At 42.3% G+C, this 25,660-nt stretch overlaps 1 protein-coding gene across 4 annotated transcripts in view; it reads right to left on the bottom strand.

The window, feature by feature from the left end:
- Positions 1 to 288: 288 nt before the first annotated feature.
- Positions 289 to 25,660, bottom strand: part of NPNT (nephronectin) — a 63,338-nt gene continuing 37,966 nt past the window's right edge. For all 4 annotated transcript variants that reach the window (XM_083456773.1, XM_083456774.1, XM_083456775.1 and 1 more), the window contains 8 exons: positions 25,112 to 25,231; positions 22,659 to 22,793; positions 18,973 to 19,095; positions 15,016 to 15,480; positions 7,616 to 7,711; positions 6,678 to 6,776; positions 4,464 to 4,720; positions 289 to 2,517 (listed from right to left, as the gene is read on the bottom strand). In XM_083456773.1, the coding sequence (XP_083312899.1) occupies positions 2,422 to 2,517; positions 4,464 to 4,720; positions 6,678 to 6,776; positions 7,616 to 7,711; positions 15,016 to 15,480; positions 18,973 to 19,095; positions 22,659 to 22,793; positions 25,112 to 25,231 (1,391 nt within the window). In that variant the 3' untranslated portion in view covers positions 289 to 2,421. The remainder of the gene's footprint in view (positions 2,518 to 4,463; positions 4,721 to 6,677; positions 6,777 to 7,615; positions 7,712 to 15,015; positions 15,481 to 18,972; positions 19,096 to 22,658; positions 22,794 to 25,111; positions 25,232 to 25,660) is intronic.

Raw genomic sequence — 25,660 nt, 5'->3', positions numbered from 1 at the left:
CCTTGCATGTTACTGGCTTAAATAGAAACAAAAAGCAGTTGGGTCTAATACTGGGCTAAATTCAGCAACCATTAATCACGGCCAAGTAAGTCCCATTGAAACCGGTGGAGCTTAAATAGATTGCATGATTGCACCAATAAAACAGCCACATTCCATGCCTTTCCTCTGATATTTGACATGACAGATTTGCAAGATTCTGCCCATTACCCTTAATCTGCATTTTACATTTCAAAATAGTTTCTCTATAATAGTACAAGATTCAAACACAGTTGTACCTTCTTTTTTAAAAAAAAATATAAAACAAAAGGATGGTGTTTGGTCTGAGGAAAGAAAACTCTGAAAATATGTGGTTTAAACCCCATTTCACACACCAATCCAACCAGAGAAAACCGAACAGTGCTCATTTAATGATTCCAAAACATACTTAGACGGAAACCTTACCAAGTTATGTGTGCAGGTGAGGGACAGGGGTCTTGCTCACAGCAGGAATGCTGCAACAGGTTGCCTGGCAGAACAATCAGGCTGCATCCAAAACTTTAAAAAAAACAGCTTGCCTGTTCAGCTGTGGAAGTAGCAGCAGTTTAAAACTCCCTTGTGCACACCTTTAAAATCGCAACTTTGACTGATAAAAACAACAACCATCAACTGTCTAGATAAACATTATTCTGGCCCAAATCTAATGACATTATTACTTCTATAAATGGCTCATTTGGTGTGTCCAAAAAGCTGCGTGGTGACTCCAGGGGGATGGGATTAACCTTGGAGTAAATTGAAAAGATCCTGGTATCTGTGTATACCGCTAATGGCAGTATGCTTCATTCATGGCATCGTTCACTGCTAGGATGGTACTTAGCTGTACCAATGACTGAGCTACCTAAGCATTCTTTAAATGTACAAATCCTTGCGTACTAAGGGCATACAGGCCCTTAAGAGTGAAGACTTTAAGGGCAGGGACATCAAGCTTGTTCTCTGCATCTTGCACCTGTCGGACTGTCTGCACCCATAATATATCTGCCCATACACTGAGACTTAGATCTGTAGCTCTTCTCTAAGTGCCCCTGTGATCTGGAGTGAAGTGAGTAGCAGGCAGGGAGGGGGGGAGACTTTTTGGTGGTGGCGGCCTGCCTGTGGAATGGCCTCTGGGGTAAATCTCGCTTGCTCATGCTGCTATCGTTATAGTGATGCCATATGAAAAACCCTCCCCAGGTTTCTTCATCTTTCCAATCTTTAACTCTTTTAAGCCATTTGAATCTCTCTTTGACTGGAGGTTTGTTTTATTATCATTCTATTGTGTTTACTACTGCATTTTTATTTTCCTTTTAAGCTGCCCTGGGCAAAGTATGGTAGACCAGTCAATAGCTGGAAACCAGTCTGCCGGCTGCTATAGTCTTTTCCTCAATATGGCCAATTCCTGACCCAAAGAGAGCTCTTTTGGCTTTTAATAGCTGCTGAGAAATGACATTAGAACCAGGCCAAATGTTCCCTGGCCACATGACTATTAAATTCACAAGAGCACCTTTCAACACTGTTGCTACCAGTTATGAGTGTCTTTCCTTCTGACATGAGACCATTGATTTGAGTAACTCAATACTGTTGCAATGATTCTAGCACCCAACTCATCATTACAATTTACTTATAGGTGAAGTTCATTGCCATCCTATAAAATTGTCCGCACATGGCAACCTGTGTCGTAAATACTTACTGCATGACTATCATTGTGGGTTTCTGTGTTCTAATCTAACTTAGAATCTAATGTGCACAGCTGCCACTTAGTCTTACAAATAGATCCTGCAAATACACAACACATATAAATACATTAATATCCATACACATTTATACATAACACAGCACTACGAATATTAAGGGATGCAGTGCCTACTCTATAATAACTGTCTCTTGTTATTAAGATACAACTAAAGAATAAATGCTATTATATATATATATATATACATACACACACTCTCTCTCCTTTAAAAGTTGATGGCAGTAGAAGAACAGCTCAGGTCTATTCCTGAGTTATTTTCGATTTATACAGCTGAACCAGTCCCATGGTAGAGTATAAACAGCAAAATGGAGAAACACCCAGAAGTCTATTAATGCAATTGCTGTATGTACTGAAGTTTCCTTTTGATGAATCCTAGCAACAGTTGGTTCTTCTTCACAGAGGATATTCATAGCCTTAATTCAGAATTTAGGAGGCTTTTATCACATATGCAAACGTGAGCTGGATAACTGTTAATGAAAATCCCCAACATTGGCTTGAGCTTACTTTGTCCTTTATGGAAAGTTCATTTTCTTTAGATGTAGGTTCACTGGGATTTCATAAAGGCAAGGGAGAACCAATTGTCAGTCCACCATCTCTCTTGGCTAAAAGCCATGGGCAATGTAAGTACGTTCTCTTTACCAGTTTGTCTATTACCACTAATGGTCTTGAGAACACAGGCCTTTTCTCAAGCTCACATCATCCAATCCAATTTCCCCAGTTCTTCCTTTTCCTTTCTCGCCTTTGAAAATAACCTGGGGGAGAGAAATATTTATTTATTAATTAAATTTATATACCACCCAATACCTAGGGGTCTCAGGACGGTTCACAGAATAAAATCAATATATAAAACCACAAACAACATAAAAATAAAAAACAACAGCCCAATAGCCCCCACTATTGTGAACTGTGAGTTTATTGTATGAACCAAACTGTAGCACAGCTATCATCCCAATGTAGGAAAATGTGTGTATTGGTGAAAGACAAGAGGTTATTTTTACATAGGTTAGACTGCATCACCTGTATTCTGACAGTAAAATGAACTCTCAAGTCACACTTTATGTGTGGTATTGATGAGCCTAAGAAAAAATATGCAAAGAAAAATATGACCTATATAGCATTTTCGTAGAAGCTGCCTCTGGTAGAGATAGATCAGCACCACTTTGATAATCAGAAAAGGTCCTCCTGGTCATGCCACATCCTGCAGAAATACATCACATAATCATATGGAGAAGGGCCTTCTTGGTGGTGTCTAGAGTGGACTTTCCTCAAATGTCAAATCCAGTATGCCTATGAATACCAGCTGCTCAGAATCCTAAGTGCAGAAAATGCTGCTGTACTTGTAGCAGGGATGCCATATATCTCAGACATATATGGGTTTTGCGTGTTGGAAATAGCATCCGGGCAGAATTCCCCAAAATTGGTTAAAATCTCATGGAAAACCCAGTCGTATGGCAACCCATGTTGGAAGTGTTGGGGTTTTTTGGTGAATTTCCATAAAAATAGCTACAAAACATCTTCTTTTTTATTTTTTGGAGATTTTGCATAGAAAGCTCAACAAAAAAGTCAACAATTTTGCCTCCCCTCCAAAGAAGAAGTAGCAGCAGCAGCTCAACAACGAGCTTGTATGCCAACCCTAGGCATCAGGTTGGCTACTCAAAGAAGAAAATGCTGTATTAGATTACCTTTGGCTTGATGAAGCAGGTGTCAACAGTGTTTGCATTTCACCAATACACCAAGGTTTATTTTAAGGCCAGTTTTGCTGCTTCATGGATGTTGCGGTTTGTGTGTGCATGCATCTATACACACACAAATTTGATTTGTTTTATCATGTCGCAAACCACCCTGCTGTTGTTGTAACTGAAGGCGGTATATAAATAAATCAATAAAATAATATGGATAAAATCTAACCATGACTCCAGTTCTGATCATCTGTCTTCTCAATGTATTTGGCTCAAACTCTCGAAAGACACTGATACATTCCCTGCTCTTACAGAAACCATGAGAACTGCCACCATCTTCATAGCTCATGCAACCTGAGTTTGGTCTTAACTATGACAATGCCTCTTGTTTAATGGCAACAGCGAAGGGAGACATTCTATTTCAGGGAGATCTCCACTTCCTGCCAACATGGCTTTCTCCCAACAGTGAGGAAGTTGATGACTGCTTTTGAAGTACAACAGGAATGCTGTCATCTATGGTAATTAGGAGAGACTGGATAACACATGGGCCACAGGCAGCCATGTGCTCTTGTTATAATCTAAGATTTTTTTAGCTCCACATGATCACAAGGATGAAAGTAACGAAAGGGTCTGAAACACTGCAAAACTAAAAGAGAGCCCCGAATTACTTATAAGCACAGGCACACCAACAAACCACTGTTTATTGCAGCATGAATGCGTGATATGGTTGAGTTCTCCCTCCTCTGCCTTTCTTCTCCTCTTGCATACCTGGCTATGGAGGAGTCATCATGGTTTGTTAAGCCACAGTTTCCTGTGGCCAAACTGGGAATGGCAATTATTCTATGTCTGGGAAGGAAAGCTTAATTTTTAACTTTTTATATTATTATTAACCATAGCCAGGAATCTCAGGGATTCAAACCCAGTAGCCACATTTTACAACATTTTACATGTGGAGTTTAATAAAGAATAATATCATTCTCACGAACTCCCTTTTCCATGCACCCTAGAATGATACTCACACTCTTGATGCCAGATCCTTGCAGACTTATTTGTGTTTGCCTCCAGCCATGACCGCCATTCCTTCCCCAAACTGCTGGTCCGTGAGCCCCTGCCTTTCTCACAAAGACTTGAAGTAAACCAGAATGGATCCCAGACACCTTATGCCTGAAGGACAGACACAGATCCCCAAAGTGACCTAAATGGCCAAGAGGAAGGACCAAGCGTGCAACGTGTCCCGATTTTCCTTTGGGTTCAGAGACAGATAAATACTGTCCTCCTATAATAATAGACAGAAAGAAAGAAAGAAAATGTTTGACTCAAAATGCTCATAGTCATCAAGCTTAAACTAAAGCACAAGTTGGAAACTTCAGGCTTTGGGGCCAAATGTGGCCATCTAGGAATCTCTGTCTGATGCTCTGAACAGATCACAACCCCTCACTGGAAATGCTTTGCACTCTGAGTGTTTTAACCTGGCTGGAAGATTGTACTCTGATAATGCCAGCATAATATAACCAGCAAAAAAGGTAAGGTAAAGGTAAAGGGACCCCTGACCATTAGGTCCAGTCGTGGCCGACTCTGGGGCTGCGGTGCTCATCTCGCTTTATTGGCCAAGGGAGCCGGCGTACAGCTTCCGGGTCATGTGGCCAGCATGACTAAGCCGCTTCTGGCAAACCAGAGCAGCGCACGGAAACACCGTTTACCTTCCCGCCGGAGTGGTACCTATTTATCTACTTGCACTTTGATGTGCTTTCGAACAGCTAGGTTGGCAGGAGCAGGGACCGAGCAACGGGAGCTCACCCCATCGCAGGGATTCGAACCCCCAACCTTCTGATCGGCAAGTCCTAGGCTCTGTGGTTTAACCCACAGCACCACCCACATCACCCGCAGCAAAAAAGGTAGTGTAAGTCAAATTCCTTCTGAATGGAGTTTGGAAGAGGAGTAAATTACCCTAGTGTGACACATGTCAATAGAACTTATGCCAGCTTTCTATAATTCTTTAGTTCTCTTGCTGCGCAAATAAAGAGCAGCAGCAACAGAACAGTGTTAATAATCTAAGATTTACTAGACAATCCTCCCTTGCTTAACTCAGATTGTTCATACATCAGCTGCTTAGATGTATGGCCTGAACATACTGTCTACAACTCATCATGGGAGATTCACTTAGTTCTCTGAGTCTTGCTCCCTAGTAAATGTGCATATGATTACAGCCTTGGATTCCCACCCATTATTATTTTTTTAAAAAACAGCATGTCCGTATTTGTAAAAATTGCCCCAAACCCAATAAGCATGGAATAAGACCCCAGTACTCCCTAGTGTCCACTCTCTTGCTGCCAAGCATGTGGGATTCATCTGAAGTCATTCATGCACCTCTTCCTCTCTGGGATATTATCTGTTCAAAAGTCATCAGCTGCTAAATGAAAACCAGAAGACTGGCACCATTCAGAAGAGCCAAAATCAAAAAGCATGTAGTATCAATCACTTATTTCATGGGGCTTTTCATGCAAGAAGTCAAAACTCTGCTGAATGAGTCTTCGTGCCACATAAACATTAATGTGGATTTCTTAATTTTGATCTCATTTTATTAAGTGTTTCAAAGTTGGGGGTGGAGTTCATGACAGGATACATAGTTTTTATATGAAAGTGGTAATAGAAAAAACAATCAAACATACAAAACAATTGCCGTGATCCAGCAAGAAAGATCCATGCATGTAAGCAAGTCTTATACATACACATGCAGAGTTTCAGTACAGATGTATATCTCAAAGAACATCCTATTTTGAAACATGATACTCTTTTAAGCTTTATTGAACTGGCTAGTTGTGTCCTGTATGTCAGAGACACCAGTTACTGTGAATGTCTAGCTGCTTGTAGCAACAAATAGGTGAGAGACCCACATGTTTCTGGGCTTAAATATCCTGAGTATCTTAGGAGAAATGCACACTAAAATTGTGGTGAATTGTCATAAGGAAATTCCATGAAATGTGGTAAAGCAAACTTAAGACTAGAAAAAATGAGAAACTGAGAGAAAAAGAAATTGTCACCTGTCAATTCCTCCTAAGAATCCCCCCCCCCCCAAGAAAAAACTGGAATAGGCCCTACATAAAATCTTTAAGTCTGGAGTAGAAAATTACCCAACTACACAACTGTGTGGCTGTTCAGATTGCTTGTTTCTTGCCCCTCAACCTTTGATGATAGAATAGGCTTGAACGAAATCCGAGGAAATCAAGCAATACCTGAGGCATCTTTCACAGGTTCCCAGTGCAAATCATCGTCTTTCTCCTTCATCCACCCACACAGACCACCATCAAAATTACAGCTGTGAACCAGAACACCTGCAGATCAAAGGTCAAAAAAAGAGTGTAAGGTCGACTGTTGGAGCTGGTGAACTTTTCAGCCTAAAGCTGGTTGGTTAGAATTTATAGCCAATGTTGGGGGGGGGGGGGAGGAGTGATCAAATCAGATCTGCAAAGAGAAAGTTGGGCCTATGGGTTTTATTAAGGCTTCACTATTGTGGGTGTGTTTTGTGTTTTGGTAAGAACTGTCCCTAGTGCACTTGTATTGCTAGTAAATGTGGCCCATATTTTTATGTCAAACACAAATACTAATGGTGACTATGTTTTTTCCCAACAATTGTGTTTGCTGCAGCAAACTACAGCACACACATAGCAGCATCAACTGCAGCCTATAACACAGATGCACTCTGTATTACTAGCAGTTGGAGAATACTGGTAAAATATTTTATCTATTTTATTTTATTTTCCCCCCTTCATGGAATCCAAGGTGACATTTGTATGGTTCCCAGGTGGCCCAGGCACTGACCAGTCCTGCTTAGTTTCAGCAAAGAGGTGTCTTCAAACCCTTGGATCTTAAGGGGCTCCTTAGTCCATTTTCATAGGTGGCACCAAAAAGTGTCATGATGACCCCTGTATCCAGCAGTGATCTGGACACAAGAGCTGGGGACTGCAGGGGCACCAGACTGGGAGGCAGGTCACGATCTGGGCTCAGAGCTTAAAGTAAACGGATCTGAAGGGTGGTGTGTCTCAGCGCCAGGTTGTAGGCCAGTTGACTCAAGGATCACATTGCAAATGAAAGGAGTAAAAATGTTGCACGCACACACCATAAGCCAACAAGAAACACAATTAAAAGAAGATGTGAGAACTGTGGTGGCCACCTGGATCATCGTTCGCTTCGTCGTCATCGGCACTAATCCCTCTTTCAATTTCAAATGTTTCAAAGAGATTATTGCTCACTCCAGGCTGGCGTGGAACTGGGGGAAGGAAAAAAAGGGAAGCTATTTAGAAGGAATGAATGCAGTAGATAAGGAAGTAGGCCACTGAGTAATTCCAACTTTAACATTAAATAAATAAGGAGGGAATGCTTTGTGCTCCTGGAAAATTCAATCTATTTAATCGCCTTTCATATGTGGATTTATAGCCCCCACTCAGCAACTTATACAGTAACGTTTATCTGGTTTCTGTCAAAGGTAAGTTGAAAAAGCTCAAAGATGTTTTGAGCTTAGCAGACTTTGCCCCATAGAAAACTTCTACTGTCTCCTTCTCCTCTTTTTCTATCCCTGACATAGCAATTGTTATCGTGGCAGCATTTCGAAACACAGAGATGCTGCTACTGCAATGCAACCTTTTTAGAGCAGTGGCATCTTAGAAAAAGTAATCAGTTTTGTCATGAGCCTTTTGCAGACAAGACGCACTTTCAAATCCAGTAGGTACACATGATTACCAGGTGTGCAGAAATCATTTGGAATGCCTGCATTCTGCTGGCTTATGTCCAACTGGTTGTGTGCAAGATCTAGTTGCAAGAATCATAGGAAGCTGCCCTGTACTGAGTCAGACCACTGGACAGATCAGTATTGTCTACACTGACTAGGTGTAGCTCTCTGGGGTTTCAGGCATCCTGGGGCACCCCCAGCCCTACCCATAGATTCTAAGGATCAAACCAGAGGCCGTCCGCATGCAAGGTGTTATGTACTAAGTTGAATAGGATCCAGAATGCAGCAGTCTGATTGGTCCTAGAACAATAGGATCCAAAATGCAGCAGTCTGATTGGTCCTAGAACAATAGGATTCAGAATGCAACAGTCTGATTGGTCCTAGAACAATGCAGCAGTATGATTGGTCTGCAGGAGCCACCCAATCCAGCTCCAGAGGGAAGTGAATCCACAACCTGATTGGCCTACAGGAGAATTCCGGAATTAGCCAAATCACGTGCAGCCCATTGTGTAAATAATGTATATAAAGCAGATACTATGGGGAAACTTTCATTCCTCCTCACCACTATGAGCTGAATAAAGAGCATGAAATCCACTCTCGACTGTGAGTATATTTCACAAGTGAGTGAGTATATTTCACTGTGAGTATATTTCACTAAACTACGGCTCTTCCCTCACATAAACAAGTCATGTGTGTATTGGTTCACCAAGGCAAAGTGGAGGATGCTCTCCACATTAACATAGTCCCCAAAGGAAAAGCCTGCTTTAAACCACTCCTTGTTGAAACTGACCAAGTCCCTGCAATGCAATCTCAACATGTGGTCCCTCAGCCACTTTGAAACCATCCTGGACCCTGCTTAGCTTTGCAATTGTGCTAGCAGTTTTATTGCCCCACTGGATGCAATCTTAACTGGTTAAAACCTTTAACTAGGGAGAAGAAATGCCTTTTTTGTGTATGTGAATAATAACTGAAGGAATGTTGCAAAGGATACTACTTGAGATATGGCTTTCATAGTATATATGCTGCACATGAGCCTTGTTGCTTTGTATCTTGAGTGGATATAACAGGGAAAAGAACCAATAAAGTTATTTCTTGCACATCTTCAAAGAAATGAGTTATGTACCAGAAGATTTACTGTGACTGCTGTACAGTGGTATCTCGGGTTACAAACACCTCAGGTTACAAACACTTCAGGTTACAGACCCTGCTAATCCAGAAGTAGTACTTCGCGTTAAGAACTTTACCTCAGGATGAGAATAGAAATTGCGTGGTGGTGGCAGTGGGAGGCCCCATTAGCTAAAGTGGTACCTCAGGTTAAGAACAGTTTCATGTTAAGAACGGACCCCCAGAATGAATTAAGTTCATAACCAGAGGTACCACTGTATAATCATATCTAGCCATATTGTTTTAATTTTGTAACACTATTCTATATGACATCTGAATGCCATTTTATCCCCTTATTATCTCTGCACAGCATGTTTGGCTTTCAAAATAAGGTTGACAAATAAACAATACAGCCATTGTATTAATACAAGTTAGCCTTCATTTAATAAAAGCTTTCATTGCTCTTCATGTTTTTTAGCTCTTTCTCCCCTTAGACACATTTTTGTTAAAACTGAAGGCAGAACTAATTCGTCTGAACACATAACTCTAACTTTGCAATAAATAAGGATGGATGGGGAATCCTGCGACAGATCTCCCAATATATGCACAATTCATATAAATTAAAAGTAGGTGACAAAAATCCCAATAAGAAACTGTTTAAATTTCCCATTTATTTCAACCTATTATGTTCATTAAATGTAATTTTGATGTTTTCTGCATTCTTTGGCAGAAGGGTGGAGTTGTGGTGGAAATGCTTGGCTTGCTAGGGCAACATATTAATTCCAAAAAAATAAGAAAAAGTAAATAAAGATCTCTAGAAAACAGGAGTGCCAAGAGGAGGGAGTGGGAACAGAATATTTTTGAAGGGCTAATTAAAACCAATTTTTCACTCTGCCTTTTAATCTTGAACGCTTTTATCTATTTGCCAGTGGCTGAATTTGGTTGGGAAAGAGTTGCTTTGTGGTAAGCCATGATTAAGGGTCTCGGTTTCAAGTTGATTCAACGGGGCAAAAAGAAGCTTACTCAATGCTGTCAGAAAACCTGAGCACTAAATATAAGCCACGGGATTAAAGAGAGTGTTAAATTAGGACTTTTTTGAGAGAGAGGATGCAGAAAAGGAAACACAACCACCCTATGCGCTAATAAAAAACTCATTCTCGACTGCTTATCCTTATGTACTCAAAACTGCCATCTGCACACCAGAAGGAGATATCAGCAGGCCTCAGGAGAATGGCAATAAAGTGGTACCTCAGGTTACATACACTTCAGGTTACATACGCTTCAGGTTACAGACTCCGCTAACCCAGAAATAGTGCTTCAGGTTAAGAACTTTGCTTCAGGATGAGAACAGAAATCGTGCTCTGGCGGCGCGGCAGCAGCAGGAGGCCCCATTAGCTAAAGTGGTGCTTCAGGTTAAGAACAATTTCAGGTTAAGTACGGAGCTCCGGAACGAATTAAGTACTTAACCTGAGGTACCACTGTACTGAAAATCTTTCAGACAACACAAAAGCTTAGTGAGTGGGATTAGTGGGCATGGAATGCTCATTGATTTTATAATTCAAAGTCCTGATTTTGACCCCTAAAGCCTTAAATGGCTCAGGACCGCAGTACCTCAAGGACCGCCTCTCCCCATATGAATTGATCTGGATCCTACAATCATCATCTGAGGCCCTTCTTCATATGCCCTCTCCACAAGAGATCCAGTGTGTAGCACATGAGAACAGGCCTTTTTGTGGTGGCTCCCTGTCTGTGGAATGCTCTCCCCAGGGAGGCTTGCCTAGCACCTTCACTACATATCTTTAGGCGCCAGGCAAAAACATTCCTCTATAACCAGGCATTTGGCTGATTAAACAAACCATAGCCTTTTAAATGTGTTCGTGGGAGGTGGGTATTATTGGTTGCTGTTGTTGTTAAGATATTATTTTGTATTTTCGTTTTATATTTTTAGACTGTAAACCACCCTGTGATCTTCAGGTACACTAATAATAATAATAATAATAATAATAATAATAATAATAATAATAATAATAATAGTTGGCCAAGGACACATCTCAAATAAAACTCCCCAAACTGGTCCAGACTGAAGGTATGAAACTGAAAATGTAAAGGGGACAGAATCTAAAATCCTTCTTACAGAGATTATCACCAAATGAGTTATTTTATCTAACAGAGACTATTTAGTAAGAAATTGTCTAGGTAAATGGGTTTTGAATACAGAAGAAAAGATTCCCATCACATGCCCTGCACAAATTTTCTGTCTAAACTGAGAGGGCACCTGTTTATTGTAGCTTTAGATAAAGTTAATTACAGTGCTAGTTTTGAGCTTATGTTGTATCTTTATCTTCCTATTATTTAACGGTTATGATTTTTTTTAAAAAAAGATTTGTGCGCTGCTAACAGGGTCCTCAAGGCAGTTTGTAGCAAAACATGATTACAGTATGAACATTAAACAAAAAAGAAAATCATAAACCCGCCATTAGTCATCACCAATTAAAATAGCAAAAAACGACAAACAAAACTTTTTTAAAAAATCAAATAAAAAGAGTTACCCAATTAATCTGCTCAAAAATACCTGCAGAAAAGTAGTTGCCTTTGATTGTCCTTCTGCTCAGGGCAGTTTCTGTGGGTTGGCTTTTTTTTCCTATTAGCCAACATGCTTTTATCCTGGACTATGTCATCGACTGTCAGGGACAAGAAGATCCCTGGCAATTAATGTGCCTTTATACAGTGTGCCTTTTAATTTCAAGACACTTTGGGTGATAATCTTGTCGGAAAAGAAAGCAGCTCGTGAGCTGAATAAAAAGTATTTTCTAGGGGGAGAAATCACTGCTCTGAAATATTTTGGTCCAAATGACACAAAGAGCAGTTTATTTAAGTAGTTTGTTCAGGACTGGGCGCAATCCTTCTTGAACAAAATGTAGCTGGAGGGGGGAGACTGTTCTGGAACATTTAACTTTCTCCTTTAATGCTACTTGGAAGTCGGTTGGCTCAGTTGGTTAGAGTGTGGGTGGGGAGAGAGAGAGGAAGCCTTGCCAGGCAATATCCAGCTAATACTTAAATTTAAAGCTTTATTTCATTGTCCACGCTATTTTTCAAAAACTGCCCTCGAGTTAAGTTAATAAAAGGCAACATAAACTGGCCCTGGGCTCTCTGGAAAGAATAAGGCCTTAGGGCAACCACCATAGGAATGCTTAACAAATCGTTAGCATCCAGAGCATGAAAGGAATCTCATGTGCAGAACACACAGCTGTGCCTTTGCTTCCATGTACATCAACTAAAGGATAGCATTTGGTTAATATTGCCTTGACTTGCATATATCTGTAACTCAGAATGTCAAGGCATGCATGCTGAGTACCTGACATTTCTGCAAGGATGATATGTGGTGTTTGCATGGCACACCTATCACCCTATACTCCTTACACCCATATGACTTCCTTAAGTACTGGGCAATTTCTTCCAAGTATCCTCTCTCACTTGCTCCTTTCTATGACAATTCCCTTTTCCTCCACTTTCTTCCTCTTTTATGTAGGTACCCTCGGACTTAGAACCTGCAAAAGGACAAAATTCCAGCCAAACTGGGAAGATGGGCTGCTTTTTCAGAGGTGAACCCTTAGAACAGGGGTAGGCAACCTAAGGCCCGTGGGCCGGATGCGGCCCAATCGCCTTCTCAATCCGGCCCCCAGACGGTCCGGGAATCAGCGTGTTTTTACATGAGTAGAATGTGTCCTTTTATTTAAAATGCACCTCTGGGTTATTTGTGGGGCCTGCCTGGTGTTTTTACATGAGTAGAATGTGTGCTTTTATTTAAAATGCATCTCTGGGTTATTTGTGGGGCATAGGAATTCGTTCATTTCCCCCGAAAAAATATAGTCCGGCCCACCACATGGGCTGAGGGACAGTGGCTGAAAAAGGTTGCTGACCCCTCCTTAGAACCTGTGAGCACTCCATGCCATCATGCTACCCTGGCTGCCAATCACAGTGTGGCCTTACTGCCACAAGCCCATTACAATATAGACCACTTGAATGGTCCCCCAGAGCGTTGAAAATACTTTTATCTGTAAAAATGTACTTATAACATTCTTTTACAGTGATACCTCAGGTGAAGAACTTAATTTGTTCCGGAGGTCCGTTCTTAACCTGAAACTGTTCTAAATCTGAGGTACCACTTTAGCTAATGGGGCCTCCCGCTGCCACTGCACCGCCGCAGTATGATTTCTGTTCTCATCCTGAAGCAAAGTTCTGTAACCTGAAGTGTCTGTAACCTGAGGTACAACTGTACTTGGATACATTAAACTGAAAGATGCTTACAACACAATATTCTTTTCAAAAAACAGACAAAAAGGAGAGACTTTTTAGTAATGCCAACACAGAAGCAATATGTTGGTCACACTGCGAACAGTGCCTGCATGAGCACCCTTGAAATGAATGGGAATCGCAGTATGGTTCCTCTTTATTTCAACAAGAATTGTACGTTCCCAGATTGTGACTTCATTTTCCTTAAACCTTTTGTCGTGTTTTGTTTCTTCTATCCCAATTTATCAAGCCTTCATATCTGCAGCATGTACTTAAAAGGAAGAGATATCAAACCAGATAGTCGTTTCAACAAGGGGAAGAGCTTAACATGCCTCACAACTCTGCTGCTGGGAGTCGCTGAAGCCAAGCCAAAATCACTCCCAAAGCCATTAAGGAATGCACTTGTCCATCTGCCATAAGATAACAAAACTCACAGACTATTTTGCTCAGCAATGCTCCTGTTTATGAGGCTGAAGAGCAAGACTTGTCCAAATACCAACCCCAAGCTCTATAATTAACCTCAGTCCTGGTGCTATAGATGAAACAGAGTGCTGGGTATTTCTTGGCAGTCATGCTAAAATGAGCAAGCCAGCAAGTGTCATCTGCGGCATGAAGTCAACTTGGCATAAAAGTAATGCAGTATCAATACAGCTCTCCGAAAGCTACTTCCTCATACGAGGAGCATCTTTACAGCACCACGAGCTTTAAACGTGTCTCCTTTTGGTGGGCACATTCCATAAAGCAGGAATCAAAAGTTATTTTTAATTTGATTTTTGCAGTTGCTTAGCAATAAATACCGAGGGGATGACTCTGTGAATTCATGGATAAGAGCATTGTGCCACTTAAAAGCTTGCACTCGAAAATAGAAATGGAGCCAATAAAGTCACCGCTTTATCTATTTCGTGTCCCTCGTTTCATTCAGTCGTAAAGTGGAAGAAACTTTCCATAACACAGCAACCTGCTCGATTCATTGCCTTCCAGATCTTTGGTTAAATGCTTTCATTAAAAAAAAAAGCATTTAACCAAAGTCACAGTTGATTTACCAGTTTTAGCTATGGCACAAGGCCCCCCCAGGCCTTGAGTGACCAGAACTACAGTTATAGCTATGTACAGTTTTGTGTGTTGCATGAGACTTCAAATGTTTTACATGTACAGAACGGCAAGAAGAAGAAGAAGAGTTTGGATTTGATATCCCGCTTTATCACTACCCGAAGGAGTCTCAAAGCGGCTAACAATCTCCTTTCCATTCCTCCCCCACAACAAACACTCTGTGAGGTGAGTGGGGCTGAGAGACTTCAAAGAAGTGTGACTGGCCCAAGGTCACCCAGCAGCTGCATGTGGAGGAGCGGAGACGCGAACCCGGTTCCCCAGATTGCGAGTCTATCGCTCTTAACCACTACACCACACTGGCAAGGTTCGTTGATAGAAAAAGATTCGGTGGTACTTACTAAAGACATCTCCTCGCGGTTTCTGAGGATCGATTGGTATCCTGTTGTCAACTGTGAATCCCTGCGGAGCTGTGGTTTCACTAGGAAAGTGCAGCGGCTCTTTAGTTGTGAGTCGTGGTGTTTTTGTCGTTACAGGCTTAGGCGGAGTTGGAGGCGGCGTTGGGGGCCTTGTGACTGGTGGGAGTCTTGTCACTGGCTTCAAAGCTGGCCTTGTGGTTGCAGGCTTGGGTACAAACCTGGTAATTGGTTTGTGTGTTGGCCTCGTGGTTGGTTTTGGGGTAGGTCTCATTGTTGTCCTGAAAGGAGGCCTCGCTGTAGCTGGTGGATTCGGTGGTTTGATGGGATGCCTCACACCACCAGTTTCAGGTATCCTATTGGTCATGCCGCCGCTGCCTTTAGGAAAGGTTGTATTTCCCTTAAATACAGTATGTGGGCCAGATGGATCAATCATAACTTTGGGAATAGCTGGAGGAAAAAAACACATGGATGATGTTATCTCTCTATGCAAAGCATACCAAGGACACAATTGAAATATTCGGGACTTATGTTTGCTTCATGATTATATGAAAAGCATCGCGTTACTCACAGCATTTATTAATACCAGTTCATTTCCTCCTCTCTTTTACTTTTGAAATGTGATTGATAATATTGCTCATACACACCCTCTCATAATAATGAGAATAGTGTGCAAGGTTCAAGCTGATCAATGGTCCCCAGACTTTATTCCCATGGACCATAGACACTGGTTTTTCATTATATTTTTACAGACATGCTGCAAACCATCTGAATGAAGTTTGTGGACCGCTGGTCAACCACAGACCACAGTATAGGACATGGTCTTTTCAGGGATGTGTTTGAAAACACCGAATCTAATCTGACACAACCAACACACTCAAGAACCCACAAACTGAGCACATGAAAAGTGTATATGAATACCTCTGAAGTGAAGAAAAACTATAATTTTTGAAGAACTATAAGTACAAGACTATCTGGCTGAAATGTTAAGGTATTTGTTTGGGGTGGGGCGAGTTCTACATATATGAATTGGCCTAAGCTGCAGTGCCATAAGGCGTGAATTGAGTCCCTGCTGCTGAAATGTGATTCTACACTTAGAAAGAGTTCCCCAGGGGAAGAGACTGGCACCTCTGTGGTTTCTGTGGGCCTAACTTACCCATGTTGTGATATAGCCCTATCCCACCAGGATAGTCTTGCGTGACAGAGATAGGCTGCATGGTGGTGCTTGCTAAGCAACATCAATAGGCTGTAGCATTCGTGCAGGGACTCAAGCTGTCTCTGACCCTACTCTTAGGATGTACGCCAAAACATATTGGAACACTTCTATTACCGTATTGGCCTGAATATAAGCCTCACTTTTCCCCCAAATTCGCAACCTTACATTATGCAGCCAGGACCGTGGGGCAAACAGCACCAGGAGAACAGCAAAGTGGCGCATAGTCCCCCATCCTCTCCCCCAAGGCCAGGAAGGGAGAGAGAGAGGAAAGGGAAAGGCCGCTGGCAATGCAGCTTATATTTGGGTATTTTTAATTTTTTTTTCCTTTCCCACCCTCCACTTTTAAAGGTGCGGCTTATATTCAGGCCATCACAGTACAATCTGTGTCTCCCGTGTCCTTGGCATTAGCCACTATAAATGTGAAGCAAGGCTCTGGAGATTCACAGTGCAATGTGACAATTTACACAGCAGGTAAGTCTAGACTTTGTGCTGTGTCAAACAAAGTTCCACTCAGAGTCAACCCATGTTCATTAATTTCAAAGGGTCGTCTCTGGGTGATGTAATCGGGATTGAAGGGAGGACATTTTTAGCAACTTCTTCCTAGCAAGTTTAGCATGTGATTTTGTTGTAGTTTACAGGCTTCGTCTATAAGGTAAATACAAATAGCCATCTAGCCTTGACAGACATCTAGTCTTTTCAGATGACTGAGACACTTAGTGTTTGAAAAGCTATAACCACATCCTTAAAGGTAAAGGGTAAAGGGACCCCTGACCATTAGGTCCAGTCGTGGCCAACTCTGGGGTTGCAGCACTCATCTCACTTTATTAGCCGAGGGAGCCCGTGTACAGCTTCCGGGTCATGTGGCCAGCATGACTAAGCCGCTTCTGGCGAACCAGAGCAGTGCAGGGAAATGCCGTTTACCTTCCCACTGGAGCGGTACGTATTTATCTACTTGCACTTTAACGTGCTTTCGAACTGCTAGGTTGGCAGGAGCAGGGACCGAGCAACGGGAGCTCACCCCGTCACGGGGATTCGAACCGCCAACCTTCTGACCGGCAAGTCCTAGGCTCTGTGGTTTAACCCACAGCGCCACCCATGTCCCTAACCACATCCTTACTTCCCCACAAAAATGAAAAAACCAACAAAGGAATTATTGTTAAGGAAGGGGATTTATCATTTGCTGCAACCGTTACATTGGTTATCTGTCATCCAAACGTCTAAGGGTTGAAGCCTCACTGCATTAGGAACGGTACAAAGACAGACAGAGACCATCCCTTACCCCACATTTCCCTCTGATATGCCATCTCAGAGAGAAGCACATTAAAAGGATCCCGTTCACCTCTGCCATGCGCCTCAGCTGAGCCAAAACCCGTCTCATTTTCAATAATATCGAAAGCTGGTGAAAGATTTAGCACTATCAGCAAGGCTATCAGTCATGTTCTCAAAAGAAAGGCATCTTTGAAAATCACCTATTTGGATCCATCATTCTTTCATGCAGGTTGCCTGACCAAGTCAGGTGTCTGTGCAGTCCAACAATAACCACACTACCAATCTTGTTTCTTCACAATAAGCAAGCACGTTTCACATGCGGAAAATCCCTCCCAACAAGCAAAGCAAAAGAAGCCAGAAGCAGCTTCTCTTGCACAGATTCTCAGTTCTCTCTTAAAAGCTAGTCACATGCTGTCAAAAGCATGCAGGAAACAGAAGTTACTATTTGCTTCTATAACTTTATAAACTCTCTAACTTTACAAACTCAGAGGTGACTGTAACATGCAAAGTCCCTAAAGATTTCAACATGCTTCAGACAACAGGAAGGAGTAATTTGGGGAACAGAATTTACAAATGCGGATGTCTATAAAGACATCTTTAAAGGTTTTCTTCCTTTCTCCTGTGATTCTTCACATATAACTATTTTCAGCGAAAACAGTGAACATACTTTGCTTCCTTATACTGAATCAAACCATTGGTACACTTGGCCAAACTCTGTCTTCTTTTCAGGTGGCCTTAACCTCTCCAAGGTTTCAGACAGAGGGCTACCTGCTACCTGAAATCCGAATTATAAAGCACTGAATTTGGAGCTTTCTGCACACTCTGCCACTGAACCTGACCAGACTCCACTGGGTTAAGCCAATGACTTCCAAATGTTCAGTTAAGATCAAGCTATAACTATATGCTTCAAGGGAGGCTTCCTGAATTGGGCACTGAGGCCCTGAGCTGTGAAAAGCAACTGATAGTGCAAAGTAGGAAAATAGCTTTCAACTCAAAGAGGGACTAGTGCGTACATGGCTGGGGAGGCTTCTTAAGAAAGACCACATTGCTTAGTACTTGAACTCTATAATGAAATCATAAGAGACGTGTGATCTGCTGAAGTTAACTACTGAGAATTACAATTTTATGCAATGCACACCATGACAGAAAAAGCATTAATAACAGTCAACAGGAAAGGCTTAGGCAAGCAGACCATATTCCTAAGAAAAACCGCAGACTGCAAAACATTAAAACAATTAGAGCAATGTACAGAGATGTAACTGCAAACTACGACCACTGGCTTTTCATTCTAAAAATGAAAAGCGCTTGAGGAAATTTATTTTTACACTGGCATATCAAGGCTCATAAAACTTTAAATACACTATCCATTCCTTCAAAATTAGATGAGTGTGATGGCACGAGGATGCCTGGCGATGTTTCGGGATTTGGAATTCAAGAAGAAAATGATCATTACGTACTTATGCAGTTCATTCCGTCACCTCTGTATCCTTCTTTACATTTGCATTTGTAAGATCCCTGTGTATTGTAACACTGTGAAAAACTCCCGCACTGATATTGGCCAAGTGAGCATTCATCTATGTCTGAAACGAAAAACATTGCATGAAACTCGTGTGATGGCAATCATAGGGCACATTTTAAAACTGAACATCAATTATCATTCTCTTGCTTGCTGAAATAGTGAAGCAAATCAGGAATAGGTAATCTGTGGCCCTCCAGTTATTGATGATCTTCTATTATCTCTGACCATTGGGCATGCTGGCTGGGACGGATGTGAGTTGGAGTCTACCAACATCAGGAGGGCCACAAGCCAGGATTTAGGTTTAAGCTACTGGAGGTAATGGGGCCCTTTATATGTCCAGCTGTCCTTTGTCAACAACAAATTGTCACTGTTTTTGTTTTGTCGAATATTCAGTATGCTATATGGTAATTTATGGGCACCCTGTATATAGAAATGAGCAAACCAGTGATATTTTAGGGAGCAGGCGAGCAGGCACGGCCTATTACAGTGGTACCTCAGTGGTACCTCAGGTTACGTATGCTTCAGGTTACATACGCTTCAGGTTACAGACTCCCCTAACCCAGAAATAGTGCTAATAAGGTTAAGAACTTTGCTTCAGGATGAGAACAGAAATCGTGCTCCGGCAGCTCGGTGGCAGCAGGAGGCCCCATTAGCTAAAGTAGTGCTTCAGGTTAAGAACAGTTTAAGGTTAAGTACAAACCTCTAGAACAAATTAAGTACTTAACCTGAGGTACCACTGTACTTACATCATAGGAGCCTACACAACACAAAATACTGTTGCTGTATGTAGGTTTTATTTTTATTTTTTTTATCTTATATTTTGGAAATGTACATCCAGGGTTTTTTCCTTTAAATTTTTTGGGGCCTCCCAAGAGAGTGGAGCACTAAGCTATAGCTTGTTTAGCTAATACGTAAATCTGGCACTGGCCACAGGTTTCCCATCCCTGAAAGAAATTGTATTTATATTTTAACATACTGAAACACCAATTGTGAAAATAAAAATCAGAAGTTGACAAATGATTGACTTTATTGGTATTCTGAGGCCCAGCCCCAACACTAGATGTTCAAAATAGTCTTTGGAAGTAACCCTTCTGCCGCAACAAATGTTTGCATATTTTTAGTAAATGGTTTTTTAAGAGGCATTGGAAATTCTGTAGGCAGTCAACCGAGAAGGAATGGCTGAGACATTTTAGGCCACTCTAATTCTAACTTACAAGTGGGAAAGAAAATAAATATATGTTTTTTTAAAAAACACACACCAAAAGACAAGTCTAGTAATTCGCTTCATGAAAACATTCAACACACTTCCAAATGCATATTAGGATGTGCAAAGTCAAATTATATTCAGCTGACTACGTGGTTCCTCCATAAACAGTTGGAAAAAATATTGGTTATTTACAGGAGTCTGGCTAATGTTTTGAGCATTCCAATCTTTTGGGTGAAAGTTTTAGGAAAGTTTTATGTATTCTACTGAGTCAGAGCATTGATCCATCTAGCTCAGTACTTTTATCATCATTATATTTAATTTATCTACCACCCTTCATCCAAAGATCTCAGGGCAGGCCACATTAACTGGCAGCAGCTCTGAGGGCTTTCAGGAAAGGGCATCTCCCAGCCTCACCTAGAGATGCTAGGAATTGAATCTGGGACTTTTCACATGCAAAGCAGATGCTCGAACCCTGAGATACAGCACTTTTGCTTTACTGCTTGCACGTTCTCACAGTTCCCCTGAGGAACTGTGGTGTGGGGTCGCTGAAGCAGCTGCGCAATGTTCCTGTTTGTTGTCTAGCCCATGGGTAGGCAAACTGAGGCCCGGGGGCTGGATCCGGCCCAATTACCTTCTAAATCCAGCCCGCGGACGGTCCAGGAATCAGCGTGTTTTACATGAGTAGAATGTGTCCTTTTATTTAAAATACATCTCTGGGTTATTTGTGGGGCCTGCCTGGTGTTTTTACATGAATAGAATGTGTGCTTTTAGTTAAAATGCATCCCTGGGTTATTTGTGGGGCATAGGAATTCGTTCATTTGTGTGTTTTTTTCAAAATATAGTCCGGCCCCCCACAACATCTGAGGGACAGTGGACCAGCCCCCTGCTGAAAAAGTTTGCTGACCCCTGGTCTACTCCAAGTTATGAGGCACTGGGCCCCTATTTGGGTGCTGAAGCATGGAGGAGTATGTAGTATCATCAGTTTCAACAGCAGAAGCAGTGATGCCAGCTAGATGACTAACAACTGCTACCATAGGGCCAGTGTTTGCTCAATGGCACATATCGTCTTCTCTCCTCAGGTGGGAGTGGAGCCTAATGCATGTGTTAGCTTCCAGTTTGTCAAAAATCTTTTCGAAAAACCTCAGTAACTGATTGCTCAGTGGTGATCAGCAATAGCAACGTTCGGGATTTCTGTGGCAAAGAGTTCTCTGCACCTGAGCCTGCAATAAATCCGAATGTGGACCTTTATTTGCACAGGAATTGTTGGAGAGGTCACTGTGTTACCAAAAAGTTTGTTATATGCATGGGCCTTTGCAAGAACGAAATCCTGCTGACAGGTCATAGATTATTTTAATGGATAAGGCCTACGTTAGCTATTTCAGGACTTTGCAAATTAGTTCATTGTGAAGAGCTTGTGCAGCGGCTATAAAAAAATCTTTCCCTTCCACAGCCTCTTATCCCCTAAATCTCAGTAAATCTTAAATTAGTATTCTACCACACGCAAATCACATTGGAATCTGTCTCCGTTTTAAGCAGGCTGATTGGGAACGAGAAAACTCATGACCATCAAAATGAGGTATCGGCTGTAATGCCAGTTACAGTGTGAATGCAATACTTTTAAAAAATTTAGCACTCAAGTAATTCTTCAGGAATTGAAGACAACTTTTGTGCAATTACAGAAAAACGGGGACTATGCAGATTTGTCGATTTGCTGTCTGAACTGCTTTATCCACCAGAGAGGAGTTTGTGGACTTTGCAGTATTATCCCCAACCTCAGTAATGGAGTAATGGAGTAATGGAGGCAACAATTCTAGCCCAATGTGAGGGAAAGTTTCTGTATTCTAAGGATGGAACTACACATTATGGGAGATATAGACCTGTAAATCTCAATAAAGGTAAAGATAAAGGACCCCTGACAGTAAGTCCAGTCGTGAATGACTCTGGGGTTGTGGTGCTCATCTCGCCTTACTGGCCGAGGGAGCCGGCGTTTGTCCGCAGACAGTTTTCCAAGGTCATGTGGCCAGCATGACTAAGTCGCTTCTGGCGAAACCAGAGCAGTGCACGGAAACGCCGTTTACCTTCCCTCCGGAGTGGTACCTATTTATCTACTTGCACTTTTGATGTGCTTTCAAACTGCTAGGTTGGCAGGAGCTGAGACTGAACAACGGGAGCTCACCCCGTTGCGGGGATTCGAACCGCTGACCTTCTGATCAGCAAGTGGTGGTGGAGCTGCACTGAAGATGCAGGGCTACTGTGTGGGTTTTTTTGGGGGGGGGTCTCATGATGGGCTGTTGTGCACATCACAGAAGGGAAGACTGCCTATGCCTCCTGTAATAAGTAGGTAGATTTGGAGTAACATTATATTTTGCACACAGTTTTCTTCTAGGAATGCTTTTGTGATCAGCTCATTTCATTACCGTAGCACTGGTATTTGCCGCCAATGTACATCAAATCAAATCCTTTATGGCACTTGCAAATATAGCTTCCAAAGGTATTGACGCACTTCCTGAATCGAGGACAGGTAACTCTGCCAGTGGCACATTCATCCACATCTACAAGTAGAAATCCATTAATTTCACCAAAAGGCTTAATCATAGTACATCCAAAAGTATGTTCATGCGACAAAACCAGAAGGTCAAAAATACTTTTTGGAAATTACCTTTTGCTCCAGTGTTGTGTTTTAAAGTGCCTCACAGAAAATACGGTTTTGTTTTTAAGGCATATCCATGAGCAACTTTTCTGTCTCTCCCCACCCATTTCTCCAAGGCTCCCCCCTCCAAAACTAAGGTCACACACATTTCTAGGCACAGGACTGGACTTTAAAGCTCCGTGTCTGAGTGGTGGAGTTTTATTGTCCCAGAGCTTTCCCTGGGGAAATCCACATTATACTGCTGAATCGGAGCAAAAGAAAACCAGATATTTTGCAGATTGTTGTTTGCTCCAGTTCAGCAGTAAGATGCAGGTCTGCCCAGGAAAACGCCAGAACCAAAAAACCCCCCACCAAGCTTAGACATAGAGCTTTAAAGCGTCTATAGGAGTAACGCGGTTCAGTTTTGTTTCCCAAACCTGAATAGATTTTACCATAGTATACAGTTACCCATGTGATTTTTTGGTGAAGTACTGATTGTAGGAGAAACTTGAGGTGCATTAGCAACAGTTTTTGTTGGGGGGTAGTAAGGGAAAGATGCATAGCCTCAGACTCATGCTTAAAATAGGTGGTTTGTTATAGTCTGAAAGTTGTCCGACACATTTCAAGAACGATCAATCCTGGGGCAAAAGGTCTTCATATATATTACTCTGCTGAACCAGTTGAATAAACTCACTTGGGGAACATTCCTTCAGTCATGAAAATGTTCTTTCACAAAAATATTTCCTGAGTGAATTGTTTCTGCCGACGTACCAGGGTAAGAAATACAGTGACCCTTTGCTCCTGAGAAGATCAGTCCCAAAATGTGTCAGGCAGTATTTTCAAAACTCCACTCTGAGACTTTGGCCTTTCCCTTTCCCCCCAGTGCTGATGTGCATCAGTTCATTCACTATTAGATATTGCCTTTAATTTTAATTAAAAGTCACTGGGCTCACACAAAACACCCAGGTATAGTTTGGTGCAGGAACATGGCCCTCCAGATATTGCTGGACTCCAGCTTCCATCAGCCCCAGAGCCAGCATGGCCAAGATTGAGGGCTTATAGGATCTATAATCCAGCAACACCTAGAGAGACGCATGGTACCCACCCCTAGTTTAGCTGTATCCAGCCTGATCAAAGTGTCAGCTCCTGTGCTTCTCCCCTGCAACATATAACCTAAGTCGTCTTTGTAGATGTCAAAGTGGCAGCAGGATTGCCAACTTTTTAATTAGCTCTGCTCTTGTTAGTCTATCAGGAAAAAGTAAGTTGGCGAAGGCTGCACTTAGGAGTAAGCTTCCTTGATCGCAGTGCGAGAAACTTTCCAGTACACACACAGAAAGGATAGGCAAGAAAATACAGAGACTGTCTCAGATAAAAATGGGCAGTTTTAAGCATGTGCTATAAGAGTGTGTGTGTGTGTGTGTGTGTGTGTGTGTGTGTGTTTTGCGGCTGGCATCCGTCTGTCTCAAGAGATAATAAAAGAGTGCACATTCAGGGGTGAAGTCAAACCATTGGAGAGTTACAATGCCTGCTGTGGCTGTAGAGACCAATACAGAAGAGACATGTTTTGTTGCAGCTGGGGCAGATGACGGCATGTACCATGACATTTTTTCCCCTCTGCACTCCTCCTAGTGATCATTTCTCCTCTGGTCACTGCTATGGATACATGACCTGACAGATTGTCTCCAGGCACTGTGGTCATCTGCAAGGGATTCCCCCATGTGTTGTCAGCTATCACGTCAGATTTGCAGACATCTTTGTAATGCAGAGTTGGTCTGCCAAGGGACCTAGTGCCTGAAGCCAGCTTCACATGGAGCATGTCCTTGGAGATCCTGCCAGCTTCTGTTCTGTGGACATGACCAAGCCAGTGTAGATGTCGCTGAGACAGGAGTGTGAAGATGCTGGGAATGTGAGCTTGGGAGAGCACATTTTTGTTTGAGCCTCTGTCCTGCTATGGTATCCCCCAAATCTTCCTGATGTAGTGCATGTGGAAGGCATCGAGGCATCGTTCTCTTGGTGAGTGTAAGTTGCTCATGACTCACTTCCATAAAGCAGTGTGCTCAACCGTGTGTGTGTGTGTGTTTCAGCCAAACAACCATCTGATGTAGCAACAACAGCTCCGTGTAAAGCTAGGTGTCTTGCCTCCCACCCACCAGTGCCAATGGGCAGCAACAACCACTGCTGCCCAGAATTTCCCGGTGCGCATGAAAGGGAGAAATAACACACTTACAACTTTTGACTTACCTACACAAGTTCTACCATCAGGAGCTAGTTGCAAGCCTGGGGAAGGACAACGGCACCGCACCTCCCCTTTCACGACATCACAGCCGTACTGACAGTTTGCCATGGAACATGAGAGAGCGTCTGTGGGAACATCGTACAAATGAAATTATTTATCAACAACAACATTTCAGAGGCTTTGTGAGATTGGGGAAGGGAGGCCTAGCTCAGTGGTAGAGCATTTGTCTTGCTTGCAGAAGGTCCCTGGCATCTCCAGGTAAGAAGGCGTGAGATTGCCTGCCTGGAAACCTGGAGAGCTTCTGCCAGTCAGTGTAGGCAGTATGAAGTTAGATAGACCAGTGATTTGACATGCAGCTTCCTATGTTCCATTTTATCAAGGCATTTCAATATAAAATTGCACATGAAAGGCAGGGCTTCTTGGAGAACAAAACATGTTTTGTTTGATCTTACCTACTTAGTGCAGGAACCATCCTCAATCTGGTGAACCTCCAGGTGTTGCTGGACTAAGACTGCCATCATTCTTGACTTCTGGCCAAACTAGAAGGCACCGAT

This window comes from Podarcis tiliguerta (assembly GCF_965153285.1).
Source record: "Podarcis tiliguerta genome assembly, chromosome: 9".
NCBI lineage: Eukaryota > Metazoa > Chordata > Lepidosauria > Squamata > Lacertidae > Podarcis > Podarcis tiliguerta.
This window is presented reverse-complemented; position numbering and strand designations above follow the sequence as displayed.